We start from the raw sequence: 18,947 nt of genomic DNA, 5'->3' as shown, positions 1-18,947 counted from the left end.
AGTTCCATCACTGATGTTACCGTCTGACCTCAGGAGGTGTTATTATGTCTGAGCAGTGTATCTGAGCTGGACGGCTTTGAGCGGTCATACCGTATAATATTCCATCTGTACACACCAGATAATCCCCCTGATTTCCGACAGTTTTTCTGGAATGTTCTGTTGCTGAGTCTCAATTGGTTCCTTATGTAAGCCGAAATCCGTGCTTATTTTTTCTGTATTTTTTATGGTTGCACACCATATAAGTTCAGCCTGCATTCGCACGCACACACAAAGTCCATTATCCATTTGTGTTTGGAGCATGTTTGGCCCTCTCGGTCATAAGTGGATTAGAAAACTCTAGCAGGTCTTGAATCAGATGGTGGTTCTGTCTCATACCGTGTATCCTCTTAAAGAATACATGTAAAGCTTGTGGGATCTCTCCACCTGGCATTATACAGCAGAGATCTTTGTATAGCTTAAAGGAATCGTTCAACCTAATAGGAAAATTCTCTGAAAATGTGTGTCCCAGACCAAGATATAGGACTTCCTTTCTGATCATTTTATATTGTGCGACGCAACAGGGTAAAGCTTAAAAATCATATCCATCCGTCATTAAAGTAATCCAAATGACTATAGTGGGATAATATATGTATTTTTTTCTGAGGCATAACGATTCCTATGTGTGTTTCGCCACAAGACGCGTGAGAACCAATGAGATTTAAAGTTAGTTACAGTATTGTTCAAAATAATAGCAGTACAATGTGACTAACCAGAATAATCAAGGTTTTTAGTATATTTTTTATTGCTACGTGGCACATAAGTTACCAGTAGGTTCAGTAGATTCTCAGAAAACAAATGAGACCCAGCATTCATGATATGCACGCTCTTAAGGCTGTGCAATTGGGCAAGTAGTTGAATTAGTTGAAAGGGGTGTGTTCAAAAAAATAGCAGTGTGGCATTCAATAACTGAGGTCATCAATTTTGTGAAGAAACAGGTGTGAATCAGGTGGCCCCTATTTAAGGATGAAGCCAACACTTGTTGAACATGCATTTGAAAGCTGAGGAAAATGGGTCGTTCAAGACATTGTTCAGAAGAACAGCGTACTTTGATTAAAAAGTTGATTGGAGAGGGGAAAACCTATAAAGAGGTGCAAAAAATGATAGGCTGTTCAGCTAAAATGATCTCCAATGCCTTAAAATGGAGAGCAAAACCAGAGAGACGTGGAAGAAAACGGAAGACAACCATCAAAATGGATAGAAGAATAACCAGAATGGCAAAGGCTCAGCCAATGATCACCTCCAGGATGATCAAAGACAGTCTGGAGTTACCTGTAAGTACTGTGACAGTTAGAAGACGTCTGTGTGAAGCTAATCTATTTTCAAGAATCCCCCGCAAAGTCCCTCTGTTAAAAAAAAGAACACATCAACTGGCCTAAAGAGAAATGGAGGAACATTTTTTGGAATGATGAGAGTAAAATTGTTCTTTTTGGGTCCAAGGGCCACAGGCAGTTTGTGAGACGACCCCCAAACTCTGAATTCAAGCCACATACACAGTGAAGACAGTGAAGCATGGAGGTGCAAGCATCATGATATGGGCATGTTTCTCCTACTATGGTGTTGGGCCTATTTATCGCATACCAGGGATCATGGATCAGTTTGCATATGTTAAAATACTTGAAGAGGTCATGTTGCCCTAGGACATGCCCTTGAAATGGTTGTTTCAACAAGACAATGACCCAAAACACACTAGTAAACGGGCAAAGTCTTGGTTCCAAACCAACAAAATTAATGTTATGGAGTGGCCAGGCCAATCTCCAGACCTTAATCTAATTGAGAACTTGTGGGGTGATATCAAAAATGCTGTTTCTGAAGCAAAACCAAGAAATGTGAATGAATTGTTAAAGAATCATGGAGTGGAATAACAGCTGAGAGGTGCCACATGTTGGTTGACTCCATGCCACACAGATGTCAAGCAGTTTTAAAAAACTGTGGTCATACAACTAAATATTAGTTTAGTGATTCACAGGATTGCTAAATCCCAGAAAAAAAAATGTTTGTACAAAATAGTTTTGAGTTTGTACAGTGAAAGGTAGACACTACTATTTTTTTGAACACACCCCTTTCAACTAATTCAACTAATTGCCCAATTGCACAGCCTTAAGAGCTTGCATATCATGAATGCTGGGTCTTGTTTGTTTTCTGAGAATCTACTGAACCTACTGGTAACTTATGTGCTACGTAGCAATAAAAAATATACTAAAAACCTTGATTATTCTGGTTAGTCACATTATACTGCTATTATTTTGAACAAGATTGTATGTGTCGTCACTGTATATGAGGAGCTCAGATGCAAAAGCCTCTCAACGTCACCTCCATCAAAAATGAGGTGATGATATCAAAGGTGCGGTAGAATGTAAAATTGTATTTATCTAGGCATAGATAAACAATACGAGTTCTGTACGTTGTAATGACATTTGGTAATTGTTTTCTTCTTATGTAAACCTTGTGCATGCGAAAGACAAAAACAGGCCAATCTCACACAACACAGTCGTGATGTTCACCCCCAGCATTAAATTACACAATAAATTAAATACAAAGTTGTTACAATGCTAAAAACAAAGTTGTGACTGCTGAGTTAGCGCTATATGCTAGTTAATACTATATGCTAGCATTTCGTCAGAAGTTCTACTATGGATGTTACAGTTACGTTTTGCAGGTCCATACTGAATAAAAAACACAAACTTACCTCTCAGAAACGTCCATGTCCAATCTCTGAATAATTTATTATTCCTCAAATTCTGTATCTTTGTCTGATACAGGCTCAAACAAAAGGTCTGTTTACACACACAGAGCTACTGAACTGAACTGCTCTGAGAAACAGCCAATCAGAGCAGAGCTCAACATTATTATTCATGACCCTTTCAAATAATGTAATAATAAACCATTTCATTCTGAGGGCAAATCCTAGGGTTGTAAATTAAGGTGACCAGACATCCCCGTTTTCCGGGGACAGTCCCGTTTTTTGGTGTTCTGTCCCCGACTGGAGCTGTCCCCGGAAATGTCCCCGTTTTACAGCACGTCCAAAACAACCAGCAAATACACTGAAAAACCCGATCAGCATAGCGTTTGTACCAGACCGGAGCAATCATGTAATGATTATTTTCACCAGCAGAGGGGGCCGCGAGCTATTGATTACTTGCGCACATCACTGATTTCGCGATGAAGAATTTACTACGAGACACATGAGAAAGCGTCATCATCATCAAGTTATCAAGATATGAAAACAGTTAAAGTTATTGGAGGTTAAGGTACTAACTACTCATGTTAAATTAAAGTAATAAACAAATTAAGTGAACTTATCACAGTATGTAACTGAGCATTTGTTTTGTGTAGCCTAAATATGTTTACTTTTGCATTATTCCTTCTGTTCTTCATGTTTACAATGCTATAAAATCAGCTGAAGTAGTAGCCTACCTTAGAAGTCATTTTTGATGATGTCTCTGTGCATTTTATAAAAAAAAGGAGAAAAAAAAATCAGATTTAGGCTACAGAAATTGTTCAATTAATTTAATTAGAAACACTGCAAAAATGACTTTTGTATTAGTATTTTGGTCCGTGTAACGCTTTTCAGTTCTTTTTTCAATTTGCACCATCAAAATGAATCAAATGAAAAATTGGTTTCAAACTTTCATTTTTCAATTTTCATGAGTACTTTACAAACGGAAAATTGTCTCTCGGTTTAATTTTCAATTCTACTTGTTTAGGTTGTTGCTTTAGAATTTCAGGTTTTGGAACAAACAGAAAAATGACGACTTATTCTAATTTTCCATTTCTGTGTTTGCGTTTGCGGCTGGAACGTACCATTATCGCCGGGGGTGGAGTGTAGGTCCGTGTAACGCTTTTCAGTTCTTTTTTCAATTTGCACCATCAAAATGAATCAAATGAAAAATTGGTTTCAAAGTTTCATTTTTCAATTTTCATGAGTACTTTACAAACGGACAATTGTCTCTCGGTTTAATTTTCAATTCTAAGTGTTTAGGTTGTTGCTTTAGAATTTCAGGTTTTGGAACAAACAGAAAAATGACGACTTATTCTAATTTTCCATTTCTGTGTTTGCGCTTGCGGCTGGAACGTACCATTATCGCCGGGGGTGGAGTGTAGTCTACAGCCGGTCACGGACCCACAGCGCTATCGCGTTAAATCTCACCATATTTATCTCCTCTATGTATATTACACATTTATTAAATATATTTTGAATAACAATAATGCCTGAAAACATTTATCTATCGGACCTCGGTTGCCGTTTTGGTTTTTATCAGTAGATGGCGATGTAACGACCTGGCAGTAAGTGCATGCACTCGAGACGTGATGGATAAACTGTATCTGCCGCAGTTCAGCCTGCATAATGGCTCGAAAATTTTAATCATGTTACCCCGATATATTACGAGCCTGGTAGCGAGTCAGGTTTGTCACCTGAAAGTTGCCGTTCCGAGTCTCACGGGCGGCCGCTTGTGCAAGGCACCTTCCATTGCTCCCCGGGGGCTGGGCGCCCACTGCTCCGGGTGTGTGTTCATAACTGGCAGTGCGTGTGTTGCTTACTTACTGGATGCATTCCATATTTTAAAGAGGTGATGGATAAACTTGTATCTGCCGCAGTTCAGCCTGCATAATGGCTCGAAAATTTTAATCAAGTGTTATCCCGAGATATTACGAGGTAGCGAGTCAGGTTTGTCACCTGAAAGTTGCCGTTTCGAGTCTCACGGGCGGCCGCTTGTGACGTGCCCTTGAGCAAGGCACCTTACCCATTGCTTCCCGGGCGCTGGGTGCCCACTGCTCCGGGTGTCATGACTGGCAGTGCGTGTGTTGACTACTTACTGGATGCATTCCTTACTTGAAAACCATGTCACTTTCACTTTTGTTTTCCTTTTTAAAAAACTTTATTAGCCGCGAATGCCCACCCCGTGACGCCTGCCCTGTTATATTGGCTCATTTACTAGCCATATTAATATTTGAGATATCCACAGTGTATCCATTCCCAGCTCTTCTACCAGCTAACGGATCACACCTACAGTGGTGTTAAAAACATGGTAGTGTATTAATAAAGGTAAATAAATTGCAAACATTTTTTAATTTTATGCTGCATGATCATAAACAGTGGTGTTAAAAAATAGCAGTGCAACATCAGTAACCTGATAAATCACTATTGTTATTAGTAGTAGTAGTAATATTTCTGGAAATTATTTAAAGAAAAAAATAGAGCCATTGGTAATGATATCCACATTACTTGCTCTGAGTTATAGATTCATTTATTGAAAGTGGCGTGATCAAAATAATAGCAGTATGAAGTTTAAAATGAGTTCAACCTGTGAAAACAGCTTCTTTCTGTCCTTTATTAAGAAAGAGAGAAGGCAAATGTTTTGCCCATTGTTATAAAATATATAATATGCTGCTGAATTTCTAAATAAAATGGGTCTTTTCAAACATTGCTCAGAGGAACAGAGCAATTTGATTAAAAAGTTGAAAACGTTTAGAAAGATAAAAGATGATGATCTTGTGACAGTCACTGATGCAAGAAGCCCCAGTAAAGCACCACTGTTGAAAAAAGACATCTATAGAATTACATCAATACATCAGCTGGCCCAAAGAAAAATTGTGTAACATTTTGTGGCCTGATAAGATTAAAATCTTTCTTTTTGGGGTCTTTACAGAACCTCAGGCAACCCCCGGGTACTGAATTCAAGCCACAGTACAGTGTAAAGACAGTTAAGCATGGCGGTGTAAAAGTCATGGGATTGGGATGTTTTTCATACTGCCGTGTTGGGACTATTTATCAAATACAAGGGAACATGGATCAGTTTGACTACAGTAGAATACTTGAAGAGATTATGTTTCCCTTTGCAGAAGAGGAAATGCCCCTAAAATGGGTGTCAACAAGACAACAACCCCAAACACAAAAGCAAGAGGGCAAAATCTGGTTCCAGACAAAAAGGATTAAGATTATAAAGTGGCCAACTCAATCCTCTGATCTCTCTGCACCATTAAAAACTTGTGGGGTGACATTACAAATGCAGTTTCTGACACAAACCTAAAAATTGACAGGAACTGTGAATACTGTTTTAAATTAAGGCAGCTCAAATATGCATTTTAGTCTGGGACTAGGATAAGCCCTGTCTGCGAAACCACTTCTAAGTTGTTAATGCTTTGTTTTGGAATTAAATGTGTAATGTTTTCAATACATTTAAAATAAAGAAATAATCTCAATTTATAATTTTTTTGCAATTTATTCGCTTTTATTAGTACCATGTTTTTAACACCACTGTAGGTGTGATCTGTTGGCTGGTAGAAGAGCTGGGAATGGATACACTGTGGATATCTCAAATATTAATATGGCTAGTAAATGAGCCAATATAACAGGGCAGGCGTCACGGGTGGGCATTCGTGGCTCATACCCTAATAAAGTTTTTAAAAAAGGAAAACAAAAGTGACATGGTTTAAAGTATGAAATGCATCCAGTAAGTAAGCAACACACGCACTGCCAGTTATGAACACACACCCGGAGTCGTGGGCACCCAGCGCCCGGGGAGCAATGGAAGGTGCCTTGCACAAGGGGCCGCCCGTGAGACTCGAAACGGCAATTTTCAGGTGACAACCTGAGTCGCTACCTCGTAATATCTCGGGATAACACATGATTAAACTTTTCGAGCCGTTATGCAGGCTGAACTGCGGCAGATACAGGTTTATCCATCACGTCTCGAGTGCATGCACTTACTGCCAGGTCGTTACATCGCCATCTACTGATAAAAACCAAAACGGCACCGAGGCCCAATAGATAAATGTTTACAGGCATTATTGTTATTCAATATATATTTAATAAATGTGTAATATACATAGAGGAGATAAATATGGTGAGATTTAACGCGATAGCGCTGTGGGTCCGTGACCGGCTGTAGACTACACTCCACCCCCGGCGATAATGGTACGTTCCAGCCGCAAACGCAAACACAGAAATGAAAAATTAGAATAAGTCGTCATTTTTCTGTTTGTTCCAAAACCTGAAATTCTAAAGCAACAACCTAAACATGTAGAATTGAAAATTAAACCGAGAGACAATTTTCCGTTTGTAAAGTACTCATGAAAATTGAAAAATGAAAGTTGGAAACCCATTTTTCATTTGATTCATTTTGATGGTGCAAATTGAAAAAAGAACTGAAAAGCGTTACACGGACCGTATTTTTCTTTTGTTTTAAGTACAAATATAAAAAATTCTTAAATCAAGATGTATTTTCTTGATAGGCAAAATGACCTAAGAAAATTAGTCTAGTTTTTAGACCAAAAAATCTAATTTGTGCTTAAAACAAGCAAAATTTTTTAAAAAAAAATAAAATCTGCCAACACTTAAATCAAGAAAAAATTTCAAGAAAAATATTTTTTGCATGTTTTAAGCACAAATTCACATCAATTAATTTGTTTGTCTTAAAACTAGATTTTTCTTAGGGGATATTTGCTTATCATGAAAATGCATCTCGATTTAAGAATGTTTAGATTTGTACTGAAAACAAGACAAAAAATACTATTAAGAAGTAAGTCATTTTTTGCAGTGAACCCAAGAAGAAAACTTTCAAAAAACGTTTTGTCTCCATTTTTTAATTCATAGATAACAACAAATGAGATTTTAATGATATTTTGACCATTTAAGTATAAAATGTCCCCGGTTTTCATTTTAAAAATCTGGTCACCTTATTGTAAATGGACATGTAAAAATCATTTTTGCACTTAACTCATTCCCCGCCAGCATTTTTTGTGATTTTCACCAAAGTTTCACAAAAAGCCTTCCAGGAAAATGTGCTTATTTAAATACATAAACATACAAACATATCAAATGAAAGAACAGACCCTCTGCTTTTAAACAAACAACAAACAAAACTGGAAAAATAATTTTCATCATATCTTTATTTATAAACTTTTAAATATGGGTATTTTTCTTAAAAAATACAAAATATTTAACAAAAAGGTGAAATAATTGCATTTTTGTGAAGGAATTTTATTAGAGATCAGATTCAGAATGGTTATCAAAACATACATGGAGTGTAAAATTAATTAATAAATTTTTTGCTTCAAATTTTATAAATTGGGTAAAACATAATTGCGGTATTACAAATTACCATAAAAAACTCATCAGGAACACGTTTTTTCATGCAAATGTCTTCTCTTTATTGACAAAATAACTCCTCACTGGTGGGGAATGAGTTAATAAAGCCACATACTGTACTTTCTATTTAGATATCAAAGAGCAATTTAACATATTATTTCAATGCATTCTTTGGCACCTTTAACCAAATGCATTGGGCGCGTATTATTCGTTCATCAAATACTTTTGCTTAAAATCTGACTCAGGCCATTCAGAAATACTGGTTTGTTGGCAGAATCCATTAGTCTGATAAAAAAGCTTTGCATTTGAACAAAAACAGATGCACTTGAGCAAATGAAACAAGTGTTCATAATGAAAATGTTACTTTTAGCGTTTTTTACAGTAAACATCAGAATAGCAACTGTTTATGTGAAAGGAATGTGTTTATGTTAAAATGTTAAATTACTCTGGAATGTCCAATTTAGTTTGTAACTAAGAGGGGGAAAATTGCAATAAATTACCTCTGTTTATAACTTAATAGCCACCATTTTGCTTTTAAAACTATCCAGTTTTTTATTTAACCTTTCATTGAACTGTTGCCAGGGAGCGCCACCTAAAGCTCACAAAGAAAACTACAGTACAGCTGAAATATGATCTATTTTACCTTCTAAGCTTTAATGAATCCTTTTAACCTGTTTTTACAGATGTGAATGACTGTGCCGGCCAACCTTGTCAAAATGGAGGCACCTGTCGAGATCTAAATGGAGACTTCTCTTGTACATGTCCTTCACCTTATGTTGGAAAGCACTGCCAACTGCGTAAGTAACTTTTTTTATGGTTACCTTCACTTCATTTCTCATTTTGTAAGGAACATAGCACATAGTGTATGTGTTTTTCCCTGTGTACACGGTCATCACACTGTTCATCCATCTGTTCATACGACTGTTTGGGTGAATGTCAGCTAATGTTTGGCCTTGATCCCCAGGTTGCATCTCTCTGTTGGGAATGGAAGGTGGAGGTATCGCTGAATCTCAGATCTCTGCCTCATCTGTGTACTATGGCATCCTGGGACTGCAGCGCTGGGGACCCGAGCTGGCCCGCCTGAATAACAAGGGACTTGTTAATGCTTGGACCGCTGCCACACATGACAAGAACCCATGGATTCAGGTAAGCGCTAACTACTACGCACCAACACATTTAATTTAATAAAACAAGGTTAACTAAGTCAAATAAAAAATGTTCTATTTATGTTTAGATCAACATGCAGAGAAAGATGCGGTTTACAGGCATCATAACACAGGGTGCCAGTCGGATGGGCGGATGGGAGTTTGTCAAAGCTTTCAAAGTGGCATCGAGCTTAGATGGGCGAATCTATACCATGTACAAATCTGAAGGCCAGAGTAAAGATATGGTGAGACTTATTATGCCTATGAAAAATGGATATTTAATCGACAAATCCTTATATTCTCCTGTTTTAAGTTACATTTATAATAATTATATAACGTATAATAAATTATAGTTGTCAAATATTCTGTTTTCACAGGTTTTTGTTGGTAATGTTGACAATGATGGAACGAAGACCAATTTGTTCGATCCTCCAATCATAGCTCAGTATATCCGAATCATTCCTACTGTGTGCCGCAAAGGCTGTACATTGAGAATGGAGGTGGTGGGCTGTGAACTCAATGGTAAAGTTCAAACCATTTGTTTCCTTTTGCACTCAGAAGTATAGTTAACCCAAAAATGAAAATTATGTCATAATTTACTCACTCTCATGTTGTTCCAAAAACTGCATGAATTTTTTTATTCTGATAAACACAAACGCAGATATATTGAGGAATGTTTGTAACCAAAACAATCAGAGGCCCCATTGACTTCCATAGTATTCTAATATGGTAGTCAATGGGGCCTCTGATCGGTTTAATTAAAAACATTCCTCAAAATATCTTCCTTTGTGTTCATCAGAACAAAGAAATGTATACGTGCTTGTAACAACATGAAAGTGAATAAATAATGACACAATTAAAATTTTTGGGTGAACTATCCCTTTAACATGATGATAGACAGAATTTGTCTTTCATGCTGTCCATTCCAGCAGCATGCCTGCTTTAGCACTGCCAGTTCTCACCTGCATGCGCTTCAAACACATCATCATACCATGCATCATAACTCTCACCTGCTTGAAATTCACTCTCGACCCGTTCTGGGCCGTGCCTGTGCTGATGTGTTCTGTGCTGCTTGTGCCATCATGCTGACACGCTTTCCATCCATCTCTCTGCCACTTCCTGTTCCCGCCCCTCTTCTTCCTGTTGTCTTACTTCACAGTGTATTTGAACACGACAGGTTGCTCCGAGCCGTTAGGTGTCAAGTCGCGGCTAATCGATGACCGGCAGATAACGGCTTCCAGCTCCTTTCGCACCTGGGGTATCGAGGCGTTCACCTGGCACCCGCATTACGCCCGTCTGGACAAGCAGGGCAAGACCAATGCCTGGACAGCGGCCACCAATAGCCGCTCCGAGTGGCTGCAGGTGAGAAAAAGATCTTTTAGGGCTGAAAAAAGATCGAATAACTTAAGAAATGTATTATGCGTTCATGCATTATAATTTTATTTATTTATTTATTTAAATTTCGTAGAAAGTGCGAAAGTACCGCATGTCGGAGTTATTCATGATTGCATAACTTAGAAAATAAATTATGCATTTAATGCATTATAATTTTATTACATTTTTAATTTAATTTAATTTAATTTAATTTAATTTAATTTAATTTACGGCGAAAGTGCGAAAGCACCACATGTCGGAGTTATTCATGATTGAATTACTTAGAAAATAAATTATGCATTTAATGCATTATAATTTTATTACATTTTTAATTTAATTTAATTTAATTTAATTTAATTTAATTTACGGCGAAAGTGAGAAAGCACCACATGTCGGAGTTATTCATGATTGAATAACTTAGAAAATAAATTATGCATTTAATGCATTATAATTTTATTACATTTTTTTATTAATTGAATTGAATTTTAATTTAATTTAATTTAATTTAATTTAATTTAATTTAATTTAATTTAATTTAATTTAATTTAATTTAATTTACGCCGAAAGTGCGAAAGCACCACATGTCGGAGTTATTCATGATTGAATAACTTAAAATTATAATGCATTAAATGCATAATTTATTTTCTATTAAATTTTTTTATTAATTGAATTGAATTTTATTTTATTTTATTTAATTTACGCCGAAAGTGCAAAAGCACCACATGTCGGAGTTATTCATGCATTTAATGCATTATATTTTAATTTATTTTTTATTACATTTTTTTAAAAAAGTGTAGTTATTCATGCATTTAATGCATTATATTTTAATTTATTTTTTATTACATTTGTGCACTGCCCACTGCCCACTACACCATCCGCCACACTGTAATATTTAAGCTACTTTTTTAAAAAAGTTTTTTATGTGTTCGTGCCTGAGCGGAATTAGTTTGAGTCAGAAACGGGGATGGCAGGCCAGAGCTTGACATTTTTCTGATGGAAATATGCATTTTCTGATGGAAATATGCATTTTCTGATGGAAATATGCATTTTCTGAATTACATTAAAAGACACCTGCAAGGCCTGAAAGAAATCAAGCCTCAGCCAAGTAAGAAAAAGTAACGCCAAAGTAAGCTTAAAGTAACGTAAGTATTACTTTCCATAAAAAGTAACTAAGTAACCCAATTAATTAAGTTTTTTGGGAAGAACTTAATATTGTAATGCATTACTTCAAAAAGTAACTTTCCTCAACACTGGCCCTGGGGATTTTTTTGTAGGAATAAATAAATGCAGCCTGATCTCACGTGAATTACGTATTTTAGCCAAGGTGGCTAATTCGTAGGAATTTGTATGAAGTGAATCGTACAAAAACATATTATTTTCATGAAAAAAACAATCGAAACCCCACCCCTAACCTCTGCCCTAACCCCAACGTCACTGGGGCAAAAGCAATTCATACAAAAATGTACGAATGTGGTCGTACGAATAAATACGAATTAGCCACCTCGTAAAATATGTATGAAGTACCTTGAGATGGCATTGGTAAATTACAACATTTCTAAGTGAGCTATAACTTTAACCTCCTAAGACACAAGCTTTGGTTTGGCTTGCCTTGCATTTTAGATTTCTTCCAGCTGTTTGGGGTTAGGAAGAACCAATAAATATAATACCAAATATTTTTCATTGAACAAGAAGCAATGTAATTGTCCACGTTTGTGTACAACAGTTCCACTGAATAAGTATTATGGTGCAAACAACAAAAAATGTGATGTCCACGGAGGTTAACCAAGAGTGTAGCAATCATTTTATCTGATCAAACTTTTTGAAATTCCTAAGTCATAGCAAATGTCTGATAGCATCTAGATGACGAAATATCAGTGCCAAATTTGGATTTTCTTGCAGTGTTGTTATGTATGGGAAGTAATGCAACCATCAGTAAATCCTGTGAATTATCAGTGACATGCGGTATTTAAACTTTTTTGCACACATTGTATTTCCCTTATTTATTTCTCTCTAATAAATCCTTGTTTTTATTTTTTTCTCTTTTATGTATATCAGGTGGACTTGCTCAGACCAAAGCGCATCTCAGGAATTGTCACACAAGGAGCCAAAGACTTTGGAAATGTGCAGTTTATTTCAGCCTTTAAAGTCGCTTACAGTGATGATGGCAAATACTGGACCAACATCAAAGACGACAAGACAAAAACAGATAAGGTTTGTTTCTAAACTTTGAACTTTTTCGTTTAAAAGGCCCGAAGGATGATCCATTTTTATGAGGGTCCGCATACAGTGCACGTGACACAATTTTATGCATCAGAAGAGTGCGCATGTACTGTAAACGCCAGATTTTTGTAACCCTGCGTACATTGCAGGTGTAGGTCGCGCATGCATATACAGGAAAATGTAGTATGTCCAGGAGAGGTATATTGCAATTTGTCACAGTGCGCATGCGCCGAATGTCTGCATACATATAAAAGTCAAATAAACAATGCTTTGCAAGGCTGTGCGTTCGACATTGATTCACTTGTAGATTTTGCACTGGACTTTCATAGTTTAATAATTATATAATAGTTTAATGCACCCAGTCGTTGGATAAAAGCCCCCATATACTTTCAGTTGAGCGAACATCAATCCAGCTATCTGTCATGTTCTTCTGTTTCATCTGCATCACCTTTAGATTTTCCCTGGCAACAGTGACAACAACGTGCACAAAAAGAACGTGTTCGACCCGCCCTTCGTTGCGCGATTCGTCCGCATCCTGCCGTGGGCGTGGCATGAACGCATTACCCTACGAATGGAGCTGCTGGGCTGTGATGAGTAAAACCCCTCCCACTTTCTCTCCCTTATGGTTTTATACTTTCCTTCATTCCTTCCTCTCTCATCCGTACCTGCACTGCCTCACTCTTGACAACAGAGGGCGCCAACACGACACATCTCTGTACAGCTGGGAGACCCATGTAAACATTGTCCCAAGCTCAAACCTACAGCATAAATCTTTGTTAAATATTTTGTATTGCTATGTTGTTTGTTTGACTGCAATGTCCTTTGAAGAAAAAAAGTGTGTGTTTTTAGTTTAAGCCTTTAAGTGAAGAATTACATTGAAAACAACATGTTTGGAAAGATCGATACTGTGCATACCAAATTCATTAGAATTATTTATTTCAGTTGTTGTGTTATAATTGATTGGTTATACATATATTGAAGTTGTTCATATCTCAACTGAGTTTAAATTAGAAATAAACATAGAATATATTGTTTTGATGTGGTGTATACTAATTTGTATAATACTGTATAATAGTAATACTTGCCATTGTTTTGATCTTAAACTGTTTCTTACTAGACAAATTTTTTCCAACCATATCAAACCTAAAGAGATTAAATGTGACAGTCAATCATTTTTGTCATCTATTAAATTTAACGCCTCGGCCAGCACAGCCACGGATCTCAGGTGCAGTTGAATCGATCGCTGTGTGCTACTGAATTTTATTTCATTTTTATTCCAGCATACCTTTTGAAATAAACAAACATTTAGAGTACAAAAAACTTTGTACAGTCAAAAGCCAAAGTGGTCTCATCTTTCCTGATTATGTAGTTGCTACGTTCCAATTCGCCTATCTCTACTATGCCCTAAAAGGATGTTAAAAGAAAGTGCATATATATATATATATATATATATATATATATTAGGGCTGGGCAAATATTAATTGAGCAAATAAAACAAACAAGATAAAAGTGATAAATTTTTTGTAATTATTATGCATATTTAACCACACACACATACATATATTAATTTCAGATTTTTTTTAATTTATATATAATTTTTTTAATTCATGTATCATAGAGAATATATAAAAATATAAATAAATTATATATATATATATATATATATATATATATATATATATACACACACACACACACACACACACACACACACGTAAATGTTTCTTAAAAAATATATGTGTGTATATATATGTATATATTATACATACATGCATACAAATCACTTTTATTTTGTATGCAATTAATCGCGATCAATCTTTGCCCAGCACTTGCCTAGACAACATTGTAAGAGTTACCCACCACACACATCAAAATACAACTCGGCTTTTTAATTAATTATTTTTATGTAAAGTTTAATTTAATAATTCAGTGTAGCATCACTAAACACCTCACACAATGAATTGTGGGAAATATCAGCCTTTATGAGTGTGCACGGATAAGAACTACACATTTTAACCGGAAACAGTCGAATATCTGGGTACTTCAGGGATATTGATTTAAGCATATTAGGGCATACAATTTTAATTTTGAATTAAATCAAGTACAGATAGTATGTGAATTGGGACGCAGGGATAGAGAATGTGTATTAGGCTACCTTATTGAAGTGGGGCCACTTTTTGCAATATCAGCTTTGACATATCCTGTCACGGGATCGGTCACGCCGTGTGCAGTATTGAAGCTCTTGTATAATAAGATGCGGGGTGAGGGTGCAGATCTAATTTGGAATAATTTCTATGGTGGCACTGAACCTTTGACATGACCGTCCAATCTACATAATGTTTTCAAAATGATGCCCAAACCCTCCCTTCCGAACCAATTTACCCCGAATAAATTTACAGTCTTGGGCTAGTGCAATATGTTATGAGCATTAATATAAATAAATAATAATGCTGGTTTAAGAGAAAATATATGGGGAGTATTGAGAATAATTTTTGTGAAGTTACAAACACTGTAAAAATCCAATTCATTGTACCAATGTTAACATTTGATTTTTTTACAGCATGACACAAATCAGCTTTGTTAATTCTGTTCAATTTATTTTTTGTTTCTTCAATAATTCTTTACCATTTAAATTCATTGAAATTTAATGCTTCATACTGTAGCACCCTTGTGTTTATGCTGTTTAGGCCAAATCCCTAAATCTTTTGAAATATTTTCCTCATGTTCTTACAGTAATTGTAGAAAGAAAGAAAGAATACAAGTAGATACTCATGGCTTTTGAAGAATACTGTTTGTTGTTATGAATCTTCCTTAGTGTGCCAAAAGAAGTTTTTGTTATTTTCCTCATGCACACTCTTTAAAAATTAAAGGTTCTTCACAATGATGCCATAGAAGAACCATTTTTGGTTCTTCAAAGAAGGTTCTTGAAATGTTAAATGTTGTTCTATGACATCATGAAGCATCTTTATTTTTTAAATGAATCAATTCCTAAATGTATTTAAGCAAATCAATAAACATCTCTAATCCTACTTTATAACACAATCTGTTCAATGTGATGATTGACTGAGACCTATAGACAAACTCTATAGAGACGCATAGCAGGAAAGTACAAGAGAATTAAGTGGCAGCTAAAAGAATGACAGGAAATCGGCAGCACCCAATGTGCCATACCAGGAAGGATTCCTTTCTGGAAAAACAAGGCTATTTTGAATGTTTGTGGCAAAGTTTTTTGTCACGAGCAAACATTCTTTACTTTCTAATAACATCTCCACAAAGGAAATCGCGCCTCGTTCACCTCGTTGTTTGACAAGTTTATGAGGGGCTATAAATTATGTCGAAATTTTGTAAGTGGATGTCCAAATCAACTAGAGTTCAACTTGAAACTGTAAAAATAACTTCATGAGAAACCCACAAAAACTGTGTAGCTGAATTCCATTCATTCAAATGTGGTCATTCAGAAGCATTTGAATTATTACTGAATTTAAACTCAGTTGCACTACATGGGGATCGCAGTCTTAAAGAAGCAAAAATTATACAACTAACAGTTTTACGATCAAAACAGCTTCACTGTAAAAACAAAGTATGATTTACTTAGATTTACAAGTCATTTCAACTTTCATTTTTTTTATCTTGAGTTGCCGTTACTTATAAAATAAAGTTAAATTTACATAATTATTTTAACTGTGTAAGTTAAAATGAGTTGTATATCCAAGATGTTTATACTTAAACATTTAAGTGCAATTTTTTAACAGTGTTGCTTAAGAAAATGGACCTTATTATAGTAACAATACACTTACCTAAAGGATTATTAGGAACACCATACTAATACTGTGTTCGACCCCCTTTCACCTTCAGAACTGCATTAATTCTACGTGGCATTGATTCAACAAGGTGCTGAAAGCATTCTTTAGAAATGTTGGCCCATAATAATAGGATAGCATCTTGCAGTTGATGGAGATTTGTTGGAGGCACATCCAGGGCACGAAGCTCCCGTTCCACCACATCCCAAAGATGCTCCATTGGGTTGAGATCTGGTGACTGTGGGAGCCATTTTAGTACAGTAAACTCATTGTCATGTTCAAGAAACCAGTTTGAAATAATTCGAGCTTTGTGACATGGTGCATTATCCTGCTGGAAGTAGCCATCAGAGGATGGGTACATGTTGGTCATAAAGGGATGGACATGGTCAGAAACAATGCTCAGGTAGGCCGTGGCATTTAAACGATGTCCAGTTGGCACTGACTAAGGGGCCTAAAGTGTGCCAAGAAAACATACCCCACACCATTACACCACCAGCCTGCACAGTGATAACAAGGCATGATAGATCCATGTTCTCATTCTGTTTTTACACCAAATTCTGACTTTTTCCTATTTGTAGTGGAGATGAGTGGTACCCGGTGGGGTCATCTGCTGTTGTAGCCCATCCGCCTCAAGTTTGCATGTGTTCACAAATGCTTTGCTGCATACCTCGGTTGTTCTTAAAAGTTGCTCTTCTATCAACTTGAATCAGTCGGCCCATTGTCCTCTGACATCTAGCATCAACAAGGCATTTTCACCCACAGGACTGCAGCATACTGGATGTTTTTCCCTTTTCACACCATTCTTTGTAAACCCTAGAAATGGTTGTGCTTGCAAATCCAAGTAACTGAGCAGATTGTGAAATACTCAGGCCGGCCCATCTGGCACCAACAACCACGCCACACTCAAAATTGCTTAAATCACCCTTCTTTCCCATTCTGACATTTTGTTTGGAGTTCAGAAGATTTTCTTGACCAGGACCACACCCATAAATGCATTGAAGCAACTACCATGTGATTGGTTGATTAGATAATTGCATTAAAGAGAAATTGAACAGGTGTTCCTAATAATCCTTTAGGTGAGTGTATATAATATTATATTATATTATATTATATTATATTATATTATAAAACAATTACTTTATTATAGTAAATGTTTAGTAGCCATGTTTATTATTTGTTAAATTGTTAATGAATATCTTTCTTCTGATATTTTGATAAATAATGGCACACAGTTGATATACCCATTGACTTCCAAAACATCTTCTTTTGTGTTCATCAAAGGAAAGAAACTCATACAGGTTAAAAACATGTAGCAAATAACAACATCATTTTCATTTTTGGGTGAACTATCCCTTTAAATGGACAAAAAGTTATAATTTGGCTTTTTGGAGATCTTGAGATATAACAAAGAAGTCCTATAGACTGCACTATAAAAGGTACATAAGCTGTCACTTTGGTGGTTCCTTTTTAAAAAGTACGCCTTTGCACCAAAAGTTCAGATTTTACATCAAAGGTACATACATAAATGGGTACTGTCCCATGACAGCTTGTGTACTATTTTTACTGTGATAGTTTCGTCATCTGTGTAAAGCTTAAAATGTGTGAAATTATACATTTTGTAAAAAAGGTGACCATTTAAATGTATCCGTCCTTTCTGATGTTGCCGTAACAGACAAGGGCTTGGAAGAAAATCCCAAATATTTACATCCAGCTATTCATTTGAAGCGAACAATTAGAGTACAATGTTCTCCCTGCCCAACGGTAGCTGCCAAATTGTGCTTCTGTGAAGCTTGCAGCTATTCACAGGGTTTTGGTGTTCCTTGCCTTAGGCCAAGGCTTTCATCTTGGTTGTTGGGACTAATTGGCAAGAATCTTCAAATGCATCACTAATGGTCCTGAGCATCTGCGAGAGAGGTGATATGAATCTCTGTGTTTCGCTCGCTGTTTTGGAAGGATTTAAACAGGGAAAGCCAAGAGGTGGTGCAGTGTGCTATATGACTTGGGGTCACACTACTGAGTGATGCTGTTTGTGCGACATCCTGGTGCCCCCAAAGGCCGTCAAACAGTCCTTTCCTCTTTTGGGCTTGTGAATAATTTCTTACATCAGCTGTAGTGTCTGGTGAGTACCAATAATTATAAAAAACAATTTTTTTAAAGAAAAGGTCAGATTTGGAGGAAAAGATAAAAGACATTTGAATCCCTGGTGGCTGTGAGTTAGAGGAAAATTTCACATCTGCAAGGCTATGTATACATTTCACTAATATTTACTTTGGAAAATTA

The 18,947-nt window shown here is 36.2% G+C and overlaps 1 protein-coding gene across 2 annotated transcripts in view; it reads left to right on the top strand.

The window, feature by feature from the left end:
• Positions 1 to 15,909, top strand: part of mfge8b (milk fat globule EGF and factor V/VIII domain containing b) — a 37,497-nt gene extending 21,588 nt beyond the window's left edge. The window contains exons 4-10 of one of the 2 annotated variants that reach the window (XM_065291831.2): positions 8,812 to 8,925; positions 9,093 to 9,274; positions 9,363 to 9,518; positions 9,651 to 9,795; positions 10,433 to 10,635; positions 12,703 to 12,858; positions 13,322 to 15,909. In XM_065291831.2, coding sequence (XP_065147903.1) covers positions 8,812 to 8,925; positions 9,093 to 9,274; positions 9,363 to 9,518; positions 9,651 to 9,795; positions 10,433 to 10,635; positions 12,703 to 12,858; positions 13,322 to 13,465 — 1,100 coding nt within the window. In that variant the 3' untranslated portion in view covers positions 13,466 to 15,909. The remainder of the gene's footprint in view (positions 1 to 8,811; positions 8,926 to 9,092; positions 9,275 to 9,362; positions 9,519 to 9,650; positions 9,796 to 10,432; positions 10,636 to 12,702; positions 12,859 to 13,321) is intronic. The other variant, XM_065291832.2, reaches the window with a different exon arrangement.
• Positions 15,910 to 18,947: the final 3,038 nt, after the last annotated feature.

The sequence above is a fragment of the Paramisgurnus dabryanus genome, chromosome 23 (assembly GCF_030506205.2).
Source record: "Paramisgurnus dabryanus chromosome 23, PD_genome_1.1, whole genome shotgun sequence".
Lineage (NCBI taxonomy): Eukaryota > Metazoa > Chordata > Actinopteri > Cypriniformes > Cobitidae > Paramisgurnus > Paramisgurnus dabryanus.
The sequence above is the reverse complement of the archived record's forward strand: the minus strand, read 5'-3'. Positions and strand labels throughout refer to the sequence as shown.